Consider the following 22,746-nt stretch of genomic DNA (forward strand, 5'->3'; position numbering starts at 1 on the left):
TCTTGTATTTGTCTTCTTGAGTTGTGGAAAATCTGAGATTGCAATGTGCTTCAGACTGCATCTCTTCCTGATAACAGGGGAACACAGAATGCACACAAATATACTGCACATGAACTTACAAAGATGACTGCCACACATTTTGTATTAAGTTCAAATGTGTTTTGTCTCGCCATAACTTAATTCATGATAAAAAAATAATGTTAGCCCCATTACGTAGAAATTATACTTTACTCCACTCTTAGTCCTGAGATACAAAGTGAAACAGGACAGGTTCTATAGAAATAGAATCTCGGAATTAAAAATAGTCAGTTTCCTGGCTTTTATAACTAAAACAACCTCCTGGTACTGCCCATGCCATAATAACATAAAAGCAATCTGAACATACAGTACACTGAAAAAAAGCTTCAATATGAATCCTCAAAGGATATAGCCAGAAGACAAATCCTAGGGTAGTATTACTATACTGAACAAAAATGTAATAGCACCATGCAACAATTTCTAAGAGTTCATATAAGGAAATAAGTCAATTGAAATAAATTAATTAGGCCCTAACTTATGGATTTCACATGACTGGGCAGGGGTGTAGCCATGGGTGGGCCTCGGGAGGGCACAGGCCCGCCCACTTGGCAGCCAGGCCCACCCACAGCCAGGCCCAGGCAATCAGAAAGATTTTTTTCCCCACAAAAGGGCTTTATTACAGACAAAAATGCTCCACAGCACCCCCCACGTTGTCTGCGGTTGTGAGGCCGGTTGGACGTACTGCTAAATTCTCTGGCAACAGCTCTGGTGGACATTCCTGCAGTCTGCACGCTCCCTCAAAACTTCAGACATCTGTGGCATTGTGTTGTGACAAAACTGTACATTTTAAAGTGTCCTTTCATTGTCCTCTGCACAAGATGCACCTGTGTAATGATCATGCTGTTTAATCAGCTTCTTTATATGACAACTGTCAGGCGTTTCAAACGTAACTTGTTCTGAGACTTGGAGTGGTTGTTCCCCTTGCTCTGCATGGGTAACGCTGCTTCGAGGGTGGCTGTTGTCGTTGTGTTCCTGGTTCGAGCCCAGGGAGGAGCGAGGAGAGGGACGGAAGCCATACTGTTACACTGGCAATACTAAAGTGCCTATAAGAACATCCAATAGTCAAAGGTTAATGAAATACAAATGGTATAGTGGGAAATAGTCCTATAATAACTACAACCTAAAACTTCTTACCTGGGAATATTGAAGACTCATGTTAAAAGGAACCACCAGCTTTCATATGTTCTGAGCAAGGAACTTAAACGTTAGCTTTCTTACAAGGCACATATTGCACTTTTCCTTTCTACTACAACACTTTGTTTTTGCATTATTTAAACCAAATTGAACATGTTTCATTTATTTGAGGCTAAATTTAGTTTATTGATGTATTATATTAAGTTAAAATAAGTGTTAATTCAGTATTGTTGTAATTGTCATTATTACAAATTAAATAAATAAATAAAAATTGGCTTTTAATAATCGGTATTGAAATATCATAATCGGTTGACCTCTCGAAGCAACATCTCAAGACATCAGTCAGGAAGTTAAAGCTACTTCTTATGGATAGGTGGGAGGGTAGCATCCCACCTGGCCAACATCCAGTGAAATGGCAGAGCGCCAACTTCAAATTACTATAAATATTTAACTTTCGTGAAATCACAAGTGCAATACATCAAAATAAAGCTTAACTTGTTGTTAATCCAGCCAAGGTGTCAGATTTCAAGAAGGCTTTACGGCGAAAGCAAACCATGCTATTATCTGAGGACAGCGCCCAGCACACAAATGCATAACAAATCATTTTCAGCCAGGGAGTTGCGACACAAAAGTCATAAATAGTGATATAATATATGCCTTACCTTTGAAAATCTTCTGTTGGCACTCCAAAATGTCCCAGTTACATTACAAATGGTCCTTTTTTTCGATACATTCCTTCTTTATATCCATAAAAACTCAGTTTAGCTGGCGCGCTTCCGTCAATAATCCACTCGGTTTCCCTCTTACAAAATGCATACAAAATGAATCCCAAACGTTACTAATAAACTTATCCAAGCAAGTCAATCAAGGTTTATAATCAAACCTTAGGTACCCTAATACCAATAATAAACAATACAATTTAAGACGGAGAATCGTTATTGTCTTTACCGGAGATAAACAAAAAGAACACGCTCTCTCGGCCATGCGCTTGGAAACGCTACAGCCAAAATGGGAGACACTTAGAGAAACCTGTCCCTCATTCTTCCAAAAACCAGCCAGAAACTCTTTCTAAAGACTGTTGACATCTAGTGGAAGCCCTAGAAACTGCAATTGGGGACAAATTTGCCCTATTATAAAAGTGCCAGGCATTGAAATCAGTGGTATGCTGAATTTATTTAATGGTCTTTCCTCTGGGTTTTGCCTACCATTTCAGTTCTGTTATACTCACAGACATTATTTTAACAGTTTTAGAAACTTTAAAGTGTTTTCTATCCAAATCTACCATTTATATGCATATCCTAGCTTCTGGGCCTGGGTAGCAGGAAGTTTACTTTGGGCATGCTTTTCATCCGGACGTCAAAATACCACCCCCTACCCCAAAGAAGTTAAAACTTTATCGCAAATGGGTTTTCCAAATGGACAATGACCCCAAGCATACTTCCAAAGTTGTGGCAAAATGGCTTAAGGACAACAAAGTCAAGGTATTGGAGTGGCCATCACAAAGCCCTGACCTCAACCCTATAGAAAATGTGGGGGCAGAACTGAAAAAGCGTGTGAGAGCAAGGGGGCCTACAAACCGGACTCAGTTACACCAGCTCTGTCAGGAGGAATGGGCCAAAATTCACCCAATTTATTGTGGGAAGCTTGTAGAAGGCTCCCTGAAAGGTTTGACCCACGTTAAACAGTTTAAATGCAACGCTACCAAATACTAATTGAGTGTAAGTAACCTTCTGACCCAATGAGAATGTGATGAAAGAAATAAAAGCTGAAATAAATAAGTCTTTATACTATTATTCTGATATTTCACATTCTTAAAATAAAGTGGTGATCCTAACTGACCTAAGACAGGGAATTTTTACGAGGATTAAATGTCAGGAATTGTGAAAACTGAGTTTAAATATTTGGCTAAGGTGTATGCAAACTTCTGACTTAAGTATTCAGACCCTTTGCTATGAGACTCAAAATTGTGCTCAGTTGCATCCTGTTTCCATTGATCATCCTTGAGATGTTTCTACAACTTGATTGGAGTCCAGCAGTGGTAAATTCAATTGATTGGACATGATTTGGAAAGGCACACAACTGTCTATAAAATGTCCCACATTTGACAGTGCATGTCACAGCAAAAACCAAGCCACGAGGTTGAAGGAATTGTCCATAGAGCTCCGACACAAGATTGTGCCATAGTACAGATCTGGGGAAGGGTACAAAAACATTTCTGCAGCACTGAAGGTCCCCAGGAATACAGTGCCCTCCATCATTCTTAAATGGAAGAAGTTTGGAACCACCAAGACACTTCTTAGAGTTGGCTGCCAGGCCAGACTGAGCAATTGGTGGGAGAAGGGCCTTGGTCAGGGAGGTGACCAAGAACCCGATGGTCACTCTGACAGAGCTCCAGAGCACCTCTGTGGCGATGGGAGAACCTTCTAAAAGGACAAACATCTCTTCAGCACTCCACCAACCAGGCTTTTATGGCAAAGTGGCCAGACGGAAGCCACTCTACAGTAAAAAGCCGATGACAGCCCGCTTGCAGTTTGCCAAAAGGTACCTAAAGACTGACCATGAGAAACAAGATTATCTGGTCTGATGAAACCTAGATTGAACTCTTTGGCCTGAATGCTAAGTGTCACGTCAGGAGGAAACCTGGCACTATCCCTGCGGTTAAGCATGGCGGTGGCAGCATCATGCTGTGGGGATGTTTTTCAGTGGCAGGGACTGGGATACTAGTCAGGATCGAGGGAAGCAAAGTACACAGAAAGCCTTGATGGAAACCTGCTCAAGAGCACTCAGGACCTCAGACTGGGGGCGAAGGTTCACCTTCCAACAGGACAACGACTGTAAGCACACAGCCAAGACAACGCAGGAGAGGCTTTGGGAAAGGTCTCTGAATGTCCTTGTGTGGCCGAGTCAGAGCCCGGACTTGAACATCTCTGGAAAGACCTGTAAAAAAGCTATGCAGCAACGCTCCCCATCCAACCTGACAGAGCTTGAGAGGATCTGCAGAGAAGAATGGGAGAAACTCCCCAAATACAGGCGTGCCAAGCTTGTACCCAGTATAACTCGAGGCTGTAGTCGCTGTCAAATGTGCTTCAACAAAGTACTGAGTAAAGGGTCTGAATACTTACAGTGGGGCATAAAAGTATTTAGTCAGCCACCAATTGTGCAAGTTCTCCCACTTAAAAAAAGATGAGAGAGGCCTGTAATTTTCATCATAGGTACACTTCAACTATGACAGACAAAATTAGAAAAAAAATCCAGAAAATCACAATGTAGGATTTTTAATGAATTTATTTGCAAATGATGGTGGAAAATAAGTATTTGGTCAATAACAAAAGTTTATCTCAATACTTTGATATATACCCTTTGTTGGCAATGAAAGAGGTCAAACGTTTTCTGTAAGTCTTCACAAGGTTTTCACACACTGTTGCTGGTATTTTGGCCCATCCCTCCATTCAGATCTCCTCTAGAGCAGTGATGTTTTGGGGCTGTTGCTGGGTAACACGGACTTTCAACTCCCTCCAAAGATTTTCTATGGGGTTGAGATCTGGAGACTGGCTAGGCCACTCCAAGACCTTGAAATGCTTCTTACGAAGCCACTCCTTCGTTGCCCGGGCGGTGTGTTTGGGATCATTGTCATGCTGAAAGACCCAGCTATGTTTCATCTTCAATGCCCTTGCAGATGGAAGGAGGTTTTCACTCAAAATCTCACGATACATGGCCCCATTCACTCTTTCCTTTACACGGATCAGTCGTCCTGGTCCCTTTGCAGAAAAACAGCCCCAAAGTATGTTTTCACCCCCATGCTTCACAGTAGGTATGGTGTTCTTTGGATGCAACTCAGCATTCTTTGTCCTCCAAACACAACAAGTTGAGTTTTTACCAAAAGGTTCTATTTTGGTTTCATCTGACCATATGACATTCTCCCAATCTTCTTCTGGATCATCCAAATGCCCTCTAGCAAACTTCAGACGGGCCTGGACATGTACTGGCTTAAGCATGAGAACACGTCTGTCACTGCAGGATTTGAGTCCCTGGCGGCTTAGTGTGTTACTGATGGTAGGCTTTGTTACTTTGGTACCAGCTCTCTGCAGGTCATTCACTAGGTCCCCACCGTGTGGTTCTGGGATTTTTGCTCACCGTTCTTGTGATCATTTTGACCCCACGGGGTAAGATCTTGCGTGGAGCCCCAGATCGAGGGAGATTATCAGTGGTCTTGTATGTCTTCAATTTCCTAATAATTGCTCCCACAGTTGATTTCTTCAAACCAAGCTGCTTAACTATTGCAGATTCAGTCTTCCCAGCCTGGTGCAGGTCTACAATTTTGTTTCTGGTGTCCTTTGACAGCTCTTTGGTCTTGGCCATAGTGGAGTTTGTAGTGTGACTGTTTGAGGTTGTGGAAGGTGTCTTTTATCCTAATAACAAGTTCAAACAGGTGCCATTAATACAGGTAACAAGTGATGGACAGAGGAACATCTTAAAGAAGAAGTTACAGGTCTGTGAGCTTGTTTGTAGGTGACCAAATACTTATTTTCCACCATCATTTGCAAATAAATTAATTTAAAATCCTACAATGTGATTTTCTGGATTTTTTTCTTCTAATTTTGTCTGTCATAGTTGAAGTGTACCTATGATGAAAATTACAGGCCTCTCATCTTTTTAAGTGGGAGAACTTGCACAATTGGTGGCTGACTAAATACTTTTTTGCCCCACTGTATGCAAGTATAATTTCTTTATATTTTTATTATTCATTTGCATTAAAACAAATGCATAAAAACCTGTTTTTGCTTGTCCTTGTGGGGTATTATGTGTAGATTGATAAGAAGAAAAAAAGTAATCATTTAAAAAATCTAACTAACAAAATGTGGGAAAAGTCAAGGGGTCTGAATACTTTCCGAAGACACTGTATATAATTTACATACACACAGTTCAGAGAGGCCCAGCCACTGCTACCCCTCAATGAGCCTTTGCTCCAGTCTCTGGATGATGGGTCCATGATGTGGCTCATAGCAGAGGAAGCACCATACTCCTCCCCAACTTCTCTAGTCCTCCTCATGCTGCAGTATTCACTGTAGGGCTCTAGGGGCATAACCTGGCCATGGTCTCTCTTCTCAAGGCCATTGTCCCATTGCCCTGAGCTCGGTTCTAAATACTCCCTCCTCTGACTGCATGTCTCTGGTTCTCCATTATCCCTCTGGTGACAGCATGTCTCTGGTTCTCCATTATCCCTCTGGTGACTGCATGTCTCTGGTTCTCCATTCTCCCTCTGGTGACTGCATGTCTCTGGTTCTCCATACTCCATCCGCTGACTGCATGTCTCTGGTTCTCCATACTCCATCCGCTGACTGCATGTCTCTGGTTCTCCATTATCCCTCTGGTGACTGCATGTCTCTGGTTCTCCATTATCCCTCTGGTGACTGCATGTCTCTGGTTCTCCATTATCCCTCTGGTGACTGCATGTCTCTGGTTCTCCATACTCCATCCGCTGACTGCATGTCTCTGGTTCTCCATTATCCCTCTGGTGACTGCATGTCTCTGGTTCTCCATTATCCCTCCTCTGACTGCATGTCTCTGGTTCTCCATTATCCCTCTGGTGACTGCATGTCTCTGGTTCTCCATTATCCCTCCTCTGACTGCATGTCTCTGGTTCTCCATTATCCCTCTGGTGACTGCATGTCTCTGGTTCTCCATACTCCATCCGCTGACTGCATGTCTCTGGTTCTCCATACTCCATCCGCTGACTGTATGTCTCTGGTTCTCCATACTCCATCCGCTGACTGCATGTCTCTGGTTCTCCATACTCCATCCGCTGACTGCATGTCTCTGGTTCTCCATACTCCATCCGCTGACTGCATGTCTCTGGTTCTCCATTATCCCTCTGGTGACTGCATGTCTCTGGTTCTCCATTATCCCTCCTCTGACTGCATGTCTCTGGTTCTCCATTATCCCTCTGGTGACTGCATGTCTCTGGTTCTCCATTATCCCTCTGGTGACTGCATGTCTCTGGTTCTCCATTCTCCCTCTGGTGACTGCATGTCTCTGGTTCTCCATTATCCCTCTGGTGACTGCATGTCTCTGGTTCTCCATTCTCCCTCTGGTGACTGCATGTCTCTGGTTCTCCATTCTCCCTCTGGTGACTGCATGTCTCTGGTTCTCCATTCTCCCTCTGGTGACTGCATGTCTCTGGTTCTCCATTATCCCTCTGGTGACTGCATGTCTCTGGTTCTCCATTATCCCTCTGGTGACTGCATGTCTCTGGTTCTCCATACTCCATCCGCTGACTGCATGTCTCTGGTTCTCCATTATCCCTCTGGTGACTGCATGTCTCTGGTTCTCCATTATCCCTCTGGTGGCTGCATGTCTCTGGATCCATTCTGCCAAGGTGCCTGAGCTGGGCTGATACTCCAGGTTCACTGCAGAGAATAAAGAGGTGGTGAACTGTACTGTGTGTCTGGGTGACAACTATAACATTAAGTATGTTATGAATATAAACATGTCTGTCGTTTATGATGTACAATGCTCAAAAAAATAAAGGGAACACTAAAATAACATCCTAGATCTGAATGAATGAAATATTCTTATTAAATACTTTTTCTTTACATAGTTGAATGTGCTGACAACAAAATCACACAAAAAGTATCAATGGAAATCAAATGTATCAACCCATGGAGGTCTGGATTTGGAGTCACACTCAAAATTAAAGTGGAAAACAACACTACAGGCTGATCCAACATTGATGTAATGTCCTTAAAACAAGTCAAAATGAGGCTTAGTAGTGTGTGTGGCCTCCACGTGCCTGTATGACCTCCCTACAATGCCTGGGCATGCTCCTGATGAGGTGGCGGATGGTCTCCTGAGGGATCTCCTCCCAGACCTGGACTAAAGCATCCGCCAACTCCTGGACAGTCTGTGGTGCAATGTGGCATTGGTGGATGGAGCGAGACATGATGTCCCAGATGTGCTCAATTGGATTCAGGTCTGGGGAACGGGCGGGCCAGTCCATAGCATCAATGCCTTCCTCTTGCAGGAACTGCTGACACACTCCAGCCACATGAGGTCTAGCATTGTCTTGCATTAGGAGGAACCCAGGGCCAACCGCCCCAGCATATGGTCTCACAAGGGGTCTGAGGATCTCATCTCGGTACCTAATGGCAGTCAGGCTACCTCTGGCGAGCACATGGAGGGCTGTGAGGCCCCCCAAAGAAATGCCACCCCACACCATGACTGACCCACCGCCAAACCGGTCATGCTGGAGGATGTTGCAGGCAACAGAACGTTCTCCACGGCATCTCCAGACGGTCACATGTGCTCAGTGTGAACCTGCTTTCATCTGTGAAGAGCACAGGGCGCCAGTGGCGAATTTGCCAATATTGGTGTTCTCTGACAAATGCCAAACGTCCTGCACGCTGTTTGGCTGTCAGCACAACCCCCACCTGTGGACGTCGGGCCCTCATACCACCCTCATGGAGTCTGTTTCTGGCAGTTTGAGCAGACATATGCACATTTGTGGCCTGCTGGAGGTCATTTTGCAGGGCTCTGGCAGTGCTCCTCCTTGCACAAAGGCGGAGGTAGCGGTCCTGCTGCTGGGTTGTTGCCCTCCTCCACATCTCCTGATGTACTGGCCTGTCTCCTGGTAGCGCCTCCATGCTCTGGACACTACGCTGACAGACACAGCAAACCTTCTTGCCACAGCTCGCATTGATGTTCCATCCTGGATGAGCTGCACTACCTGAGCCACTTGTGTGGGTTGTAGACTCCGTCTCATGCTACCACTAGAGTGAAAGCACCACCAGCATTCAAAAGTGACCAAAACATCAGCCAGGAAGCATAGGAACTGAGAAGCGGTCTGTGGTTACCACCTGCAGAACCAATCCTTTATTGGGGGTGTCTTGCTAATTGCCTATAATTTCCACCTGTTGTCTATTCCATTTTTTTTTTTACCTTTATTTAACCAGTTAAGAACATATTCTTATTTTCAATGACCTGCCTGGGTCCTGCTGCAGAACGACAGATTTGTACCTTGTCAGCTCAGGGGTTTGAACTCGCAACCTTCCGGTTACTAGTCCAACGCTCTAACCACTAGGCTACGCTGCCGCCCCGTAGCCTAGTGGAAAGCATGTGAAAGTGTTGCTTCCTAAGTGGACAGTTTGATTTCACAGAAGTGTGATTGACTTGGAGTTACATTGTGTTGTTTAAGTGTTCCCTTTATTTTTTGAGCAGTGTATTTGATGTTCTTTGCCCAGATATGCATATTCAAGGCAAGACATAATGACTCAAACTAATTAACAGGCTTCTAACAAACAAGTTCCAATATATAGGTAGTTGCATTTGACTTATATAATGCTAACCCACTTGTAAGATATTGTTTTGAATGTCAGCTGAAATGCACTAGTTAGTGATGTAATTTTCAGTGCAGGCCCACATATAGCTTGCTAGCTTAATAGTGTAAATGTAAGCATGACAGGTAGGAGGGGAATATAAACAAATATCTAAAATAGCCAAATCGAAATAGTCACGTGGCCACTTAAAAGGCGCAAGCCTTGCTTGTAATTGTTGTTTACCTCCAGTCTGCCCCTTCTGCTACCCTCGCGCAGGCCTTTATGTGTTCGCCGTCTCATTCTGGATCTTGAGGGTTCAAACAACTTGCATGCACACAAAAGGAGTCAGAAAATTCTGAGTGCTTTGACTTGGAAATTACTATTGTATATAGTTACATTTGTTAGAACGGCAACTGATCAAACAAACTCGTTTCCAGGCCCCTGCTTCAAGTTAAATTATTATAGCTTCATAGGATCAAAAATCCAATACCGCCACCAATAGGGCAGAATGCGTGCATGGAATTGTCCAATACAAAACCAATGGAAGTTGTCCCTGAAAAGGAATGTGAAGCTCAATGGGTTGAAGTTAATTTGAAATATGATACACTACACACTTACAATAGACCGAATATTTTATTCAATTACATATTTACAAAGTGAAAGATCTATAGAAATAGGAGGGCTGACTGCACTGGGGAATGAAACATGGGCAGTTCTTACTTTTAGCTATCAGGCATGACAACTTACAAACATAATGCCGTCAATAGCATTTATCGGATTGATACACATGTACTATATCTAGGGCCAGGAATTTCTCTTGACCACATGACCAGACCAAATAAACTCCACGCCCTTACTTGGTTTAGAACAGGTAAATTGTCTCTGGCAGCCAAATACTCCATCTAATTGCAGTACGGTTCTAGAAACATCAAGCCATCTACTTTCATATGCAAAATGTACACTTACTCTGTTATTTAAGCAATAAGGCCCGAGGAGTTGTGGTATATGGCCAATATACCAGGGCTAAGGACTGTTCTTAAGCACGACGCGACACGGAGTGCCTGGACACAGCCCTTAGCCGTGGGATATTGGCCCTACATCACAAACCCCAGAGGAGCCTTATTGCTATTATACACTGGTTACCAATGTAATTAGAGCAGTAAAACTAAATGTTTAGTCATACCCATGGTATATGGTCTGATATACCATGGCTTTCAGCCAATCAGAATTCAGGCCTCAAACCACCCAGTTTATAAAACCGGTTTTAACAGTTGCAGCCGACAGTATCTTTCAGTGACAACGAGTTTGTGGCGTCCATCTTCCATTTACACACAGGGTTTTGGAGATGCAGATCGGTAATTAGCAAAGGTAGTCGACTCAGTCTTCCATCAGTTTTCCGTAAACAAGCACTGTAACATGGAAATATGGCCGTGTGGGAACCCTAACCCAATAAATGTGCAATTTTGTCCAACGCTGATATGAAAGATAGTTCCTCATGTTCCAAAATCAGGCCGCAAGCGATGCGTGTTAACGTTTAGTGCAAGGGTCGGGGCTCTTAATTAAACTCCCCCGGCCAGAAGATACTATCATCAATAGGCGCTAAAGGTACTTAGCATATATGAATGTGCTAGACCCTCCCCATACCCCACACACATTATCAATAAATTACACTGAAAATAAATTCAATACGAAGCATTTAAGGATGAGGCTAAACTTTAACAAATAATTTTTCAGTGATTACAAATCTATTAAATGGTTGATAGGTAAGAATGTAAGCCAACTGATGTCCATAGGGTCTGGATGGGTCAGCAGCAGGTTCTATTCTAGTGTGCGATAAGCTCATGATGCCAAGTGAAGATCTGTAGAATAGAGAAATAGTTGAGATGAATGACTCTCTATAGAATACAATCGTTCTCTTGAAACAGATGAATTTCTGGTGCTTTTACTTACAACAGCTAGCCATCCTTTGATGCTGTGTTAGGCGTGCCCATCTTCAGGTTGAACTCTTCAAGCTGAGGAACATTTAAGAAATTCAATGTCATTAAAATGCTTTTTGCCGTAACAAGGACAAAAATGTGGATGAATGGTGAACGCTAAGTTATAGGTAGACAAAAGGTCAACATAACCAGGTTCACTAAGATTCATTCAGATTACCCAAGGGAGAACTTCACTTCCATACCAAAGACATTAATTCCAACAATTACAATGCAATACAAAAGTTGAAAAAAAATGTTTTTTTTTTAAAAAGCACCAACCTTGTTTTTCCTTCATTAATTCTCATGCCACTGGTTGTTTCTCCCCTTGTCTCATTCTCAGTCTCTGGTTCAGAGAGCAAGCCAGGGCCCGTTATAGACACTTTCTCCACAGGGTCTGCTAGCAGTTTCTCACCATCTATACTTGCGTCGTCCTCTCCTTCTCGGTCTTTCTCAGCCTTTGGTTCCAAGAGGACCTGAGGGCCCTTTACAGACACTTTCGCCACATGATCTGCAAGCAGTTTCTCATCTTCTAACATAGTTTCTTCCTCTCTTTCTGGTTCTTTGTTGGGCCCTGGTTCAGGGGGAAGCCCAGAGTCATTTGTAGCCACTTGAGGAACCCCTTTCTCTAATGTGTCTGCAAGCAGTTCCTTCCCTTCTGTCATTCCTCCCCCCCCTTCAATCGTGGGTGCTGGTTCAGAAATGGCCTCAGTGCCTTCAGCAGCTGCTTTTGCCTTTGCCAGTTTCCCCCTTGTCAAATACGTTCTGTGTACCCTTATGAATATCCCTGGGTAGTATATACCTCCTTTTTCCTCTAGTGTTTTCTTTTTTTTCTTTTTCTTGGGCCATGGTTCAGAGGGGTTCCCAGAGTCCTTTGCAGCCTCTAGAAGAGGCACTTTTTCCTTAGTATCTACCAATGGTCTCTTCCCTTTGTACTGGAAAGCCTTTTTCCTCCTCTTTGCAAAATGCTTCTTCTTCCCTTTTATCTTGCACAGATGCCTCTTTAGACGTCTCATTAGAATCTTCATGAAGATACCTGGATACAACTTTTTTTTCTTGGGACCCATTTCAGAGGGGGCCGCAGTGTCCATTGCAGTCACCTGAGGAGCCACTTTCTCTGCAGCATCAGCATGTAGTTTCTCGCCTTCTGGTTCTTTCTTAGGCCCTGTTTCAGATGGTGCCTCCACATTCTTTGCAGCTTCCTGAGGGAGCACTTCTTCAGCAGTGTCAGCATGTAGTTTCTCACCTTCTGGTTCTTTCTTAGGCCCTGTTTCAGATGGTGCCTCCAAATTATCTGCAGCTTCCTGAGGAACCACTTCTTCAGCAGTGTCAGCATGTAGTTTCTCACCTTCTGGTTCTTTCTTAGGCCCTGTTTCAGATGGTGCCTCCAAATTATCTGCAGCTTCCTGAGGAACCACTTCTTCAGAAGTGTCAGCATGTAGTTTCTCACCTTCCGGTTCTTTCTTAGGCCCTGTTTCAGATGGTGCCTCCAAATTATCTGCAGCTTCCTGAGGAACCACTTCTTCAGAAGTGTCAGCATGTAGTTTCTCCCCGTCTTTCTTGGGGGGCTCCGGTTCAAAGGGGAAGTGAGGGGCCACTTTCCCTGCTGCTTCTGCAAGCAATCGCTTTCTTTTGCGCTGGTGAACCTTATTCCTCCTCTTCGCAAGCCGTTTCAAATAATACTGGAACTTCCTTAGATGACTGTGATAACTCTTCATGAATATACCTGTGAAGAATATATTGTTTCTCCCCTTTGCTTTAATCTTGGACCCTGGTTCGGGGGGGGACTTCTTTGTCGCTATCTGAGTGGTCAAAACCGCGGGGGACTTCTTTGTCACCATCTGACAGGACACTTTCCCTCGGGCATGCTTCTGTGTCTTTTTCCTGCGGTTTCTAGTGGGTTGGATGTATGTGCATCTCTGACTTAAGACTGCTCGAGTGCTGGCAGGCTGGGTGTATGTGTATGTCTGGTTTAAGGCTGTGGTACCATTAGAGTAATATGGGGGGAAGTTGGTGTAGGGTGGATACCCAGGGGGGTTAGGTTGGCGGGGCTTGTTACTAGGCAGCATGGCACCAGCTGGCATGATTCCAGGAAGCATGGTACCAGGGGGCATGATACCAGGGGGCATAATACCAGGGGGCATAATACCAGCAGGCATGGTACCAGCGGGATAACCCCACCCTGGAGGGAAGGCCATGGTGTAGGGGCTGCTGTGGTACGTCATACACTGAGAGTACTGGGTGGTGGAGTAGGTAGCCATCATAGATGCATGGGGATGAGAAACAGGGAATATAGGGTCCATGGAGTATGAGTAGAGCTCAATGGAGCGTTCACTGGACTCATCCCCATACCTATCCCTATCAGATCTCTCTCTGTCCCAGTCTCTGGTCCTAGAACGTTTGTCTCCGTCTCTGGTCCTTTGCAGCCACCTGTCTAAATCCTTGGCTATCTCTCGTTTTCTGTCTCTCTCAGATCTGTATCTGTCCCGGTCTTTCTCTCGGCCTCCGTCTCTGCTTTTCTCTGGGTCTCTGTCCCCGTCTCTCTCAGATCTGTATCTGCCCCCGTCTCTCCTAGATCTGTCCCGGTCTCTCTCTCGGCCTCCGTCCCAGTCCTTCTCTGGGTCTCTGTCCCAGTCTTTATCTCTGTTCCTTTCTGATCTGTTAGTTTCTCTGACTACCGGTATGTCCTTGTCTCGCTCTCTGGTACTAGAGTGTCTGTGCCCGTCTCCCTTTCGGTTTCTCTCAGATCTGTCTCTGTCCTTTTCTCTGGTACTAGAGCATCTTTGCCTGCATCTCTCTCTCGCAGGACTTTCCCCTTCTCTGGCTCTGTCCCTTTTCAAGTCTCCCATCTTTCCATATAGCCTATCATTGGTCCTGTCTGTCAGCCGACCCAACTCCTCAACCCCTAAGTCCAGCCCAACAATCTCCAGCAGGGTCTGCATCCGCTCGTACCGCTGCTCATCCTCAAGCCTCACCTTCTTCTCCTCAAATGGAGAAGACTTGGACCTACTGCTGTAGTCAACATGACCCTCGAGCAGAGTCGGCCAAACTTGTGGTAGCTCCTCGCCCACAATGAGTTGCTCATTTTCGTCGTTGACGATCTTTGAGAGCTTGTTGAGGTCCACTCCTTCATTGAGGACATTGAGGAAGCGCTGGAAGCCTGTGGCTACTATGTCTTTCTCCTGTGTCCTGAGTGAGTGAACTGGCCTCTGAATGGTTGGATTATGTTGTTTATCATTAGCGATCACCTAACAGGAAACATGAAGAAATATAAACAAACTAGTGCTGGGCGATTAACCAACATTTTGATTATGTTCAATTATTTGAATACCATTTTGTTCAGTTTTTTTCTGTGAGCTCAATGCGCACAATTTCTCAAGATATCAGATCCAGCCTGAACTGTGCGATGTAGTAGGGAATTGTAGTTTCCAACAGGCCAATATTATACATGGTTTAGCACATAAAATGTGGTAATTAACTACAATGACCATAATCCATTGCACATCTACTTGTCCGGTCTTTCTTTTATGCCTGCTACTGAAGAGAGAAGAATGCACAATTGCGAGGTGATATAGAGAGCAGCTGTTGCTCTGTGAGCTATCTCTACCTGAAAATACATGATCTAGTTGGTATTCAGCAGTCATAAAAGTATGCCTATTCAAAGTATTTACTTTGAAGAACTACAAAATAGCGATTTTGTAAGACAGCATAGGCAGCAGCTCGATAGGATGACTTGGAATGAAATAGTCATCAAATAAAACAGATGTGTATATTACAACTGAAATATTTTATTAAATGAAAGTAATGTGAATAAACTGTTAATAAGCGATAAGCAGTAATTGGCAGTCACAACCATCATGGTACTTTTATTCATTGTTTTACTCTGTTAGAGCATTCAACACCCAATGCATTTAATGTTTAAAATCCAAAAAAGCACTAATCGCTCAGCACTAAAACAAACAAGATGTGTTTGATCAGCACCGCGCCATCAAATGTTGTTTCATTTACGTATCGCTTATGTGTGCATTTCACACAACCTTTGTGTTACATTTACATTTAAGTCATTTAGCAGACGCTCTTATCCAGAGCGACTTACAAATTGGTGCATTCACCTTATGACATCCAGTAGAACAGTCACTTTACAATAGTGCATCTAAATCTTAAAGGGGGGGGGGGGTGAGAAGGATTACTTATCCTATCCTATCCTGGGCTTGCTATGTTCATCTGATTGTCACAACGAATGTATTTGGTTGCCTTTTGTCAAATGCATTTTACTCAGAATGAGTCATTCTGCAATGATTGGCTTTTAGCTGGCTAGCTATGCTACAAGTCCATCTAAATGACTGTTCGCATGCTAGGTAGCAATTGATGCATCAGGTGGCTGACAGGGATAACACTAATATAGCCATGACATTTAAGAAAAAAACTATACTTATAAGAACACAAAAAATATTATGAAGCGTACAAGTAAGTAGGCACTTCATATCCTGCGTATTTGGAATGGGTGTCAATGGGAGAAATCAATTGCATTAATCGGGGGCCATGGTTTTCTTGACTTCCTTATGATACTTTTGCCCAGCTCTATGTTTTGTGATGGCATCATACCTCATTGTTGGGAGAGCGTCGCTGGTTCATTAAACCCTTCACTCTCAGTCTCAGAGGATGGGCCTCTTCATTTTCTAGGGGAGCGCTAATCATTAGCTCCAATGCTCGCATCTTGTTTTGTTTCTTCAGCTTGGCAGCGGTATCCTAGAGGAAAATAGAGACAATATTTTAGTATGTGTAATGCAGTTGTCTCTGAATAGTGATCCAAGGTCAGTTTTGATTTACCCCAGACTCTTAATGGCTTTGGGTAACTGATCTTAGAACTGTGTTTGGAGAAAAGGGGGTCTGCTGCTAAGTCCATGTAGTAGAAAAATCAGAATCCAAACATCAGGAAAGATCTGATGGTCATCCTGATGAAGGCTGTTGTAGTCACAACGCATTGGTGGATTTCTTATTTTTGCTATACATGAGACAAACAATAAAGGCTTTGAAATGTTTTACGCTACACGCTAGTACCTTGATTATTGGCACAAAGGCTTTTTTGGCATCGTTTACAATACATCATCAACTTCTTTTGGATCTATCAAGGAAAATGTATTCATAACAGTGTTGAGGTAGACTCAGAATTTTATGAAATTCAACCCATTAATTGAAATTTGAATTCAAATAGTTTATAAGCAGAATTTAAAATAAATTAAACTTAGACATATGCGTCTCAAAACCTTTGACAAATACTTTGTCAAAATCACCTGACACCTCTTACTAAAGAATACAGATACCATTTTAAATGTTAGTTTGATTATAACTCAATGATGTCAAACAGTATTTTGTTTGTATTTTTGTCATGAAATGTTCACTTCCATTCTGGAGTGTTTAATCTAATGCATTCTGAGAAATGTTTTTCTATCATTACATTGAACAAGACGTAAAGTGAATGATTCATAATTAGAGACAACCTACATAACTAGCTTTGAATATCTCCAGACCACTATAATTATAACTCGTTTTAGGAGGATGAGTTTAAAAAAAGGAAATGTTTGAAGAACATGTTCAGCCCAGGGATCTAGCAGTATAGCCATTACCCACCTTGCGTCTTATTTCCCGACCCTAGACTGTGCCTGTTTGGTGACACTTTTCCCACGTCGGAGGAACTTTCCGTGGTTGGTAGACGGTTGATTCGCCGAGCAGTGCCCAAACAATAATTCAATTCAATTGATGGATTCTACCCCCCTTCCTTCCAAATCAAACATGGATTCCAATTTCTGTTATTGCTTTGCACGCACACCTCTGTGTTTCCCACCTGTTTGGCTTAACTAATCAGCCTCGCAATACGGGCGACGTGCTGCAACAGACAGGAAGTAGAAATGGAGTGTGTGCGAGCAAACATTTGAGCAAACATTGAAATCCATCTTTGATTAATAGTAATTTCAGCGTGACTTAACTTGAACGCCCGAAGACTGAATGCCACAAGACGGAACGTTAAATAAATGTACTTACACGTTATTAACTGTATACATGACGGCGAGCTTGTAGGGCTACAACATGTCAAACAGTATTGGTCACCATACATGATGTCAACATGAACATAACGGTATAGAGAAAAAATTAAGGGGAATTCAACCCAAATCTCGATTTTTGCATGAACTATCCCTTTAATTCTGCTTCCTGTGGGTTGTGACCAATTCAAATCCAAAACTTATGGGAATTAATGACCAACTACCCATTCAGAATTGAACCCAACCCTGATTAATAAATACAGAACTAATAGGTACATACCTTATGCAGTAGGTACTGTACCGGTGTTCTTCTGAGCTTACTCAGAATGTCCAGCACCCTCCGTTTAAGAGGTAGGCATATGCGTGACGACTGGTCCGCGACATTACTGTATCTTTGGAATGTTGTATCGTTTACCTTCCTCTGTTTAGACATGCCCTTCGCTGTTGCGGATGCAGCCTGTGTTTCAGGCATGTCCTTAGCTCTGCGTTGAACTTTTTGCAGAGCAAGAACAGCTTTCTTGCGAGCTATCTTTTCCTCTATGACCTTCAACTCCTTCTTCTTACGAGCGAGTTCCAGGTCCTCCACACTGAGCACCACAGGCTCTCCATCAATGTCCCCATCTGTGTCTGGGGAGAAGGGACCACTGCTACCCCTCAATGAGCCTTTGCTCCAGTCTCTGGATGATGGGTACATGATGTAGCTCATAGCAGAGGAAGCACCATACTCCTTCCCACCTTCTCTAGTTCGCCTCATGCTGGAGTATTCACTGTAGGGCTCTCGGGGCATAGCCTGGCCATTGCCTCTCTTCTCAAAGCTATCGTCCCATTGTCCTGAGCTTGGTCCTCCGTACTCCCTCCTCTGACTGCATGCCTTTGGTTCTCTATACTCCCTCTGGTGACTGTGCTTCTCTGGATCCATTCTGCCAAGGTGCCTGAGCTGGGCTGATACTCCAGGTTCACTGCAGAGAATAAAGAGGTGGTGAACTGTATTGTGTGTCTGGGTGACAACTATATAAACACTAACGTTAAGTATGTGATGAATATAAACATGTTTGCTGTTGATTATGGATGTATTAGATGTTATTTGCCCATAAATGCACATTTAAGGCAAGACATCACTAAGGACTCAAATAAATTAACAGGCTTCTAAACAAACAAGTTACGTTCCAATATATACAGTTGAAGTCGGAAATTTACTTACACTTAGGTTGGAGTCATGAAAACTCGTTTTTCGTCCACTCCACAAATTTCTTGTTAATAAACTATAGTTTTGGCACGTCTGTTAGGACATCGACTTTGTGCATGACAAGTAATTTTTCCAACAATTGTTTACAGACAGATTATTTCACTGTATCACAATTCTATTGGGTCAGAATTTACATACACTAAATTGACTGTGCCTTTAAACAGCTTGGAAAATTCCAGAAAAGTATGTCATGGCTTTAGAAGCTTCTGATATGGTAATTGACATCATTTGAGTCAATTAGAGGTGTACCTGTGGATCTATTTCAAGACCTACCTTCAAACTCAGTGCCTCTTTGCTTGACATCATGGGAAAATCAAAAGAAATCAGCCAAGACCTCAGAAAAGAAATTGTAGGCCTCCACAAGTCTGGTTCATCCTTGGGAGCAATTTCCAAACGCCTGAAAGCACCATATTCATCTGTACAAACAATAGTACGCAAGTATAAACACCAAGGGACCACGCAGCCGTCATACTGCTCAGGAATGAGACGTGTTCTGTCTCCTAGAGATGAACGTACTTTGGTGCGAAAAGTGCAAATCCCATAACAGCAAAGGACCGTGTGAAGATGCTGGAGAAAACAGGTACAAAAGTATCTATATCCACAGTAAAACAAGTCCTATATCGACATAACCTGAAAGGCCGCTCAGCAAGGAAGAAGCCACTGCTACAAAACCGCCAGACTACAGTTTGCAACTGCAAACGGGGAGAAAGTACTTTTTGGAGAAATGTCCTCTGGTCTGATGAAACAAAAATAGAACTGTTTGGCCATAATCACCATCATTCTGTTTGGAGGAAAATGGGGGAGGCTTGCAAGCCAAAGAACATCCCAACTGTGAAGCACGGGGGTGGCAGCATCATGTTGTGAGGGTGCTTTGCTGCAAGAGGGCGTGGTACACTTCACAAAATAGATTGCATCACGAGGAAGAAAATGATGTGGATATATTGAAGCACCATCTCCAGACATCAGTCAGGCAGTTAAAGCTTGGTCGCAAATAGGTTTTCAAAATGGACAATGACCCCAAGCATACTTCCAAAGTTGTGGCAAAATGGCTTAAGGACAACAAAGTCAAGGTATTGGAGTGGCCATCACAAAGCTCTGATCTCAGTCCTATAGACCATTGGTGGGCAGAACTGAAAAAGCGTGTGTGAGCAAGGAGGCCTTACAAACCTGACTCAGTTACACCAGCTGTCAGGAGCTGTCAGGAGGAATGGGCTAAAATTCACCCAACTTATTGGGGGAAGCTTGTGGAAGGTTACCTGAAACATTTGACCCAAGTTAAACAATTTAAAGGCAATGCTACCAAATACTAATTGTAATATGTAAACTTCTGACCCACTGGGAATGTGATGAAATAAATCATTCTCGCTGCTATTATTCTGACATTTCACATTCTTAAAATAGTGGCGATCCTAACTGGCCTAAAACGGGGATTTTTTTTTTTTTTTTACGAGGCTTAAATGTCAGGAATTGAGAAAAACACAGTTTAAATGTATTTGGCTAAGGCGAATGCTAACTTCCGACTTCAACTGTATGTAGTTGCATTTGTCTTCTATAATAACTTCGCTTGCTTGTACGTTATTGTTCTGAATGTCAGCTGAAATGTGCAAGCGTTAGCCAGCTAACGTTAGCAAATGTTAACTACCTAGCTAGTTTGTAATGTAACTTTCAGAGCAGGCTGGCATATACCTTGCTAGCTAACGTCTGTAAATGCAAGCATGTGAGAATATCGACAAATTCATGAAATTGCCACATTGCACATTTTCCACAATAAGTGGTTGCAAACATTGACTATAGCTAATGGTTGTTTACCTCGATGCTACCCTAGCGCAGGTCTTTGTGTTCACCGTCTCATTCTGGATCTTGTGGTGTCAAACAACTAGCACACCAGTCTCTCTTAAAAATCGGAGTGCTTTGACTTTCATATAAATTGTATAGATTAGGTTAAATTTGTTATAAAGGCAACTGGTCAACCAACAAACTCGTTTCCTGTCTACATCGTCTATTGTTCTATGATTTCCGCTTCATAGGATCTATACTGCCACCAATAGAACGGAGTGCGAAGAGCATGGCATTTTCTAATTCCAAACCAATGAAAGTTATGCCTGAAAAGAAATGTGAAGCTTAATGCCTTGGTTAAATTACTTTGACGTACTCCACACTTACAATATTAGACAATATTTTATTCAATTAAATATATACAAAGTAAAAGATGATCTATAGACTGAAGTGGGGGAATGAAACACGGGCAGTTTTCTTGCTATCAGGCATGAGAACTTGCAAGCATGTCATCAATGGTCTTTTCATTGCATTGACACACATGTACTATGCCCAGGGCCAGGGATCTTTCCTAACCACATGACCAGATCAAGTAAACTCCACGCCCTTATGATTTGCTTTATAACGGGAGAGAAAATGCGTTTGCTGAGCAGATATAATAGTAAAGAAAGACCACTGGCCCTACCCATACCACATAAAATACAAACATTACACTGAAAATAGCTTCAACATGAAACTTTGAAGGATGAGGTTAAACTATAACAAATCCTTTGCTAGTGTCATTACAAATCTAGCTTCTTAGGGACCACTTCTTCTACAGTGTCAGCATGTAGTTTCTCCCCATCGATCATTGTTACTCCTTCTGGATCTTGGGCTCCTCTCCAAAGGGGAAATCCTTTACAGCCACCCGAGGAGCCACTTTCCTGTTGCTTCTGCAAGCAATCACTTTATTTTGTGCTGGTGAGCCTCATTCCGCCTCTTCAAAAGCCGTTTCCTCTTACACATACGCTTCCTTTGATGATTGTGATAACTCTTCATGAAAATACCCGTGAAGAATATATTGTTTACCCCCTTTGCTTTATTCATTCACCCTGGTTCAGAGGGGGACTTCTTTGTCACCATCTGACAGGATACTTTCACTACATCTTCTGCATATTTCTGTCTCTTCCATGTTTATTCTTTTCACTTTCGCTACGGCTTCTGCATGCTTCTGTCTCTTTTCCTTGCAGTTGCTAGAGGGCTGGGTGTATGTGTATCTCTGAGTTAAGACCAACCAATCCAATTAATTTACTTATAAAGCCCTTTTTCATCAGTAAATGTCACAAAGTGCTTAGACAGAACTCAGTGCTTAGATAATGTGGCCCAGTCCGATGATACCCCCAGACAGGGCCAACCAGGCAGGATGTAACTGCTTAGGTGAAGTGAAGGCCATCCTCACATGGGGAATGCTGCTTTTTAGTTATCTTTTCGACAGTATCAAAAATACATTTTCGATTGTTTTTATCCACCTCAGTCTGGTTGGAAACGTAGGCCGATCGAGCAGCAGTGAGGGCTTTTCGATATTGCGCTTTACTGTCCATCCAAGCTAGTCGGAAGACTTCCAACTTGGTGGAGCGCCATTTCCGTTCCATTTGTCGGGAAAGTCGCTTCAGGGCTTTGTCATTTTCTTTATACCAGGGAGCTAGTTTCTTGTGACAAATGGGGGGGTTACGTAGGAGGGGCAAGACTGCTGCAGTGCCGGCAGGCTGGGTAGATGTGAGCTGGAGGTTGCTAGTAGCAGGCTGGGTAGATGTGAGCTGTAGGTTGCTAGTAGCAGGCTGGGTAGATGTGAGCTGTAGGTTGCTAGTAGGTTGGGTAGATGAGAGCTGGAGGTTGCTAGCAGGCTGGGTAGATGAGAGCTGGAGGTTGCTAGCAGGCTGGGTAGATGAGAGCTGGAGGTTGCTAGCAGGCTTGGTAGATGAGAGCTGGAGGTTGCTAGCAGGCTGGGTAGATGAGAGCTGGAGGTTGCTAGCTGGCTTGGTAGATGAGAGCTGGAGGTTGCTAGCAGGCTGGGTAGATGAGAGCTGGAGGTTGATAGCAGGCTGGGTAGATGAGAGCTGGAGGTTGCTAGCAGGCTTGGTGTATGTCTGGTTTAAGGCTGTGGTGCCATTAGAGTAATAAGGGGGGAAGTTGGTGTTGGGTGGATA

The 22,746-nt window shown here is 43.4% G+C and overlaps 1 protein-coding gene across 28 annotated transcripts in view; it reads right to left on the reverse strand.

Moving 5' to 3' along the window:
• Window positions 1-10,138: 10,138 nt before the first annotated feature.
• The window catches only part of LOC118389243 (uncharacterized), a 45,331-nt gene continuing 32,723 nt past the window's right edge, over window positions 10,139-22,746 (reverse strand). For 10 of the 28 annotated variants that reach the window (XM_052527691.1, XM_052527693.1, XM_052527692.1 and 7 more), the window contains exons 5-7: window positions 11,780-14,642; window positions 11,475-11,536; window positions 10,139-11,383 (exon numbers count right to left, since the gene is read on the reverse strand). In XM_052527691.1, coding sequence (XP_052383651.1) covers window positions 11,518-11,536; window positions 11,780-14,642 — 2,882 coding nt within the window. In that variant the 3' untranslated portion in view covers window positions 10,139-11,383; window positions 11,475-11,517. The other 18 variants (XM_052527690.1, XM_052527689.1, XM_052527684.1 and 15 more) reach the window with 5 other exon arrangements.

The sequence above is a fragment of the Oncorhynchus keta genome, chromosome 10 (assembly GCF_023373465.1).
Source record: "Oncorhynchus keta strain PuntledgeMale-10-30-2019 chromosome 10, Oket_V2, whole genome shotgun sequence".
Taxonomy (NCBI): Eukaryota; Metazoa; Chordata; class Actinopteri; order Salmoniformes; family Salmonidae; genus Oncorhynchus; species Oncorhynchus keta.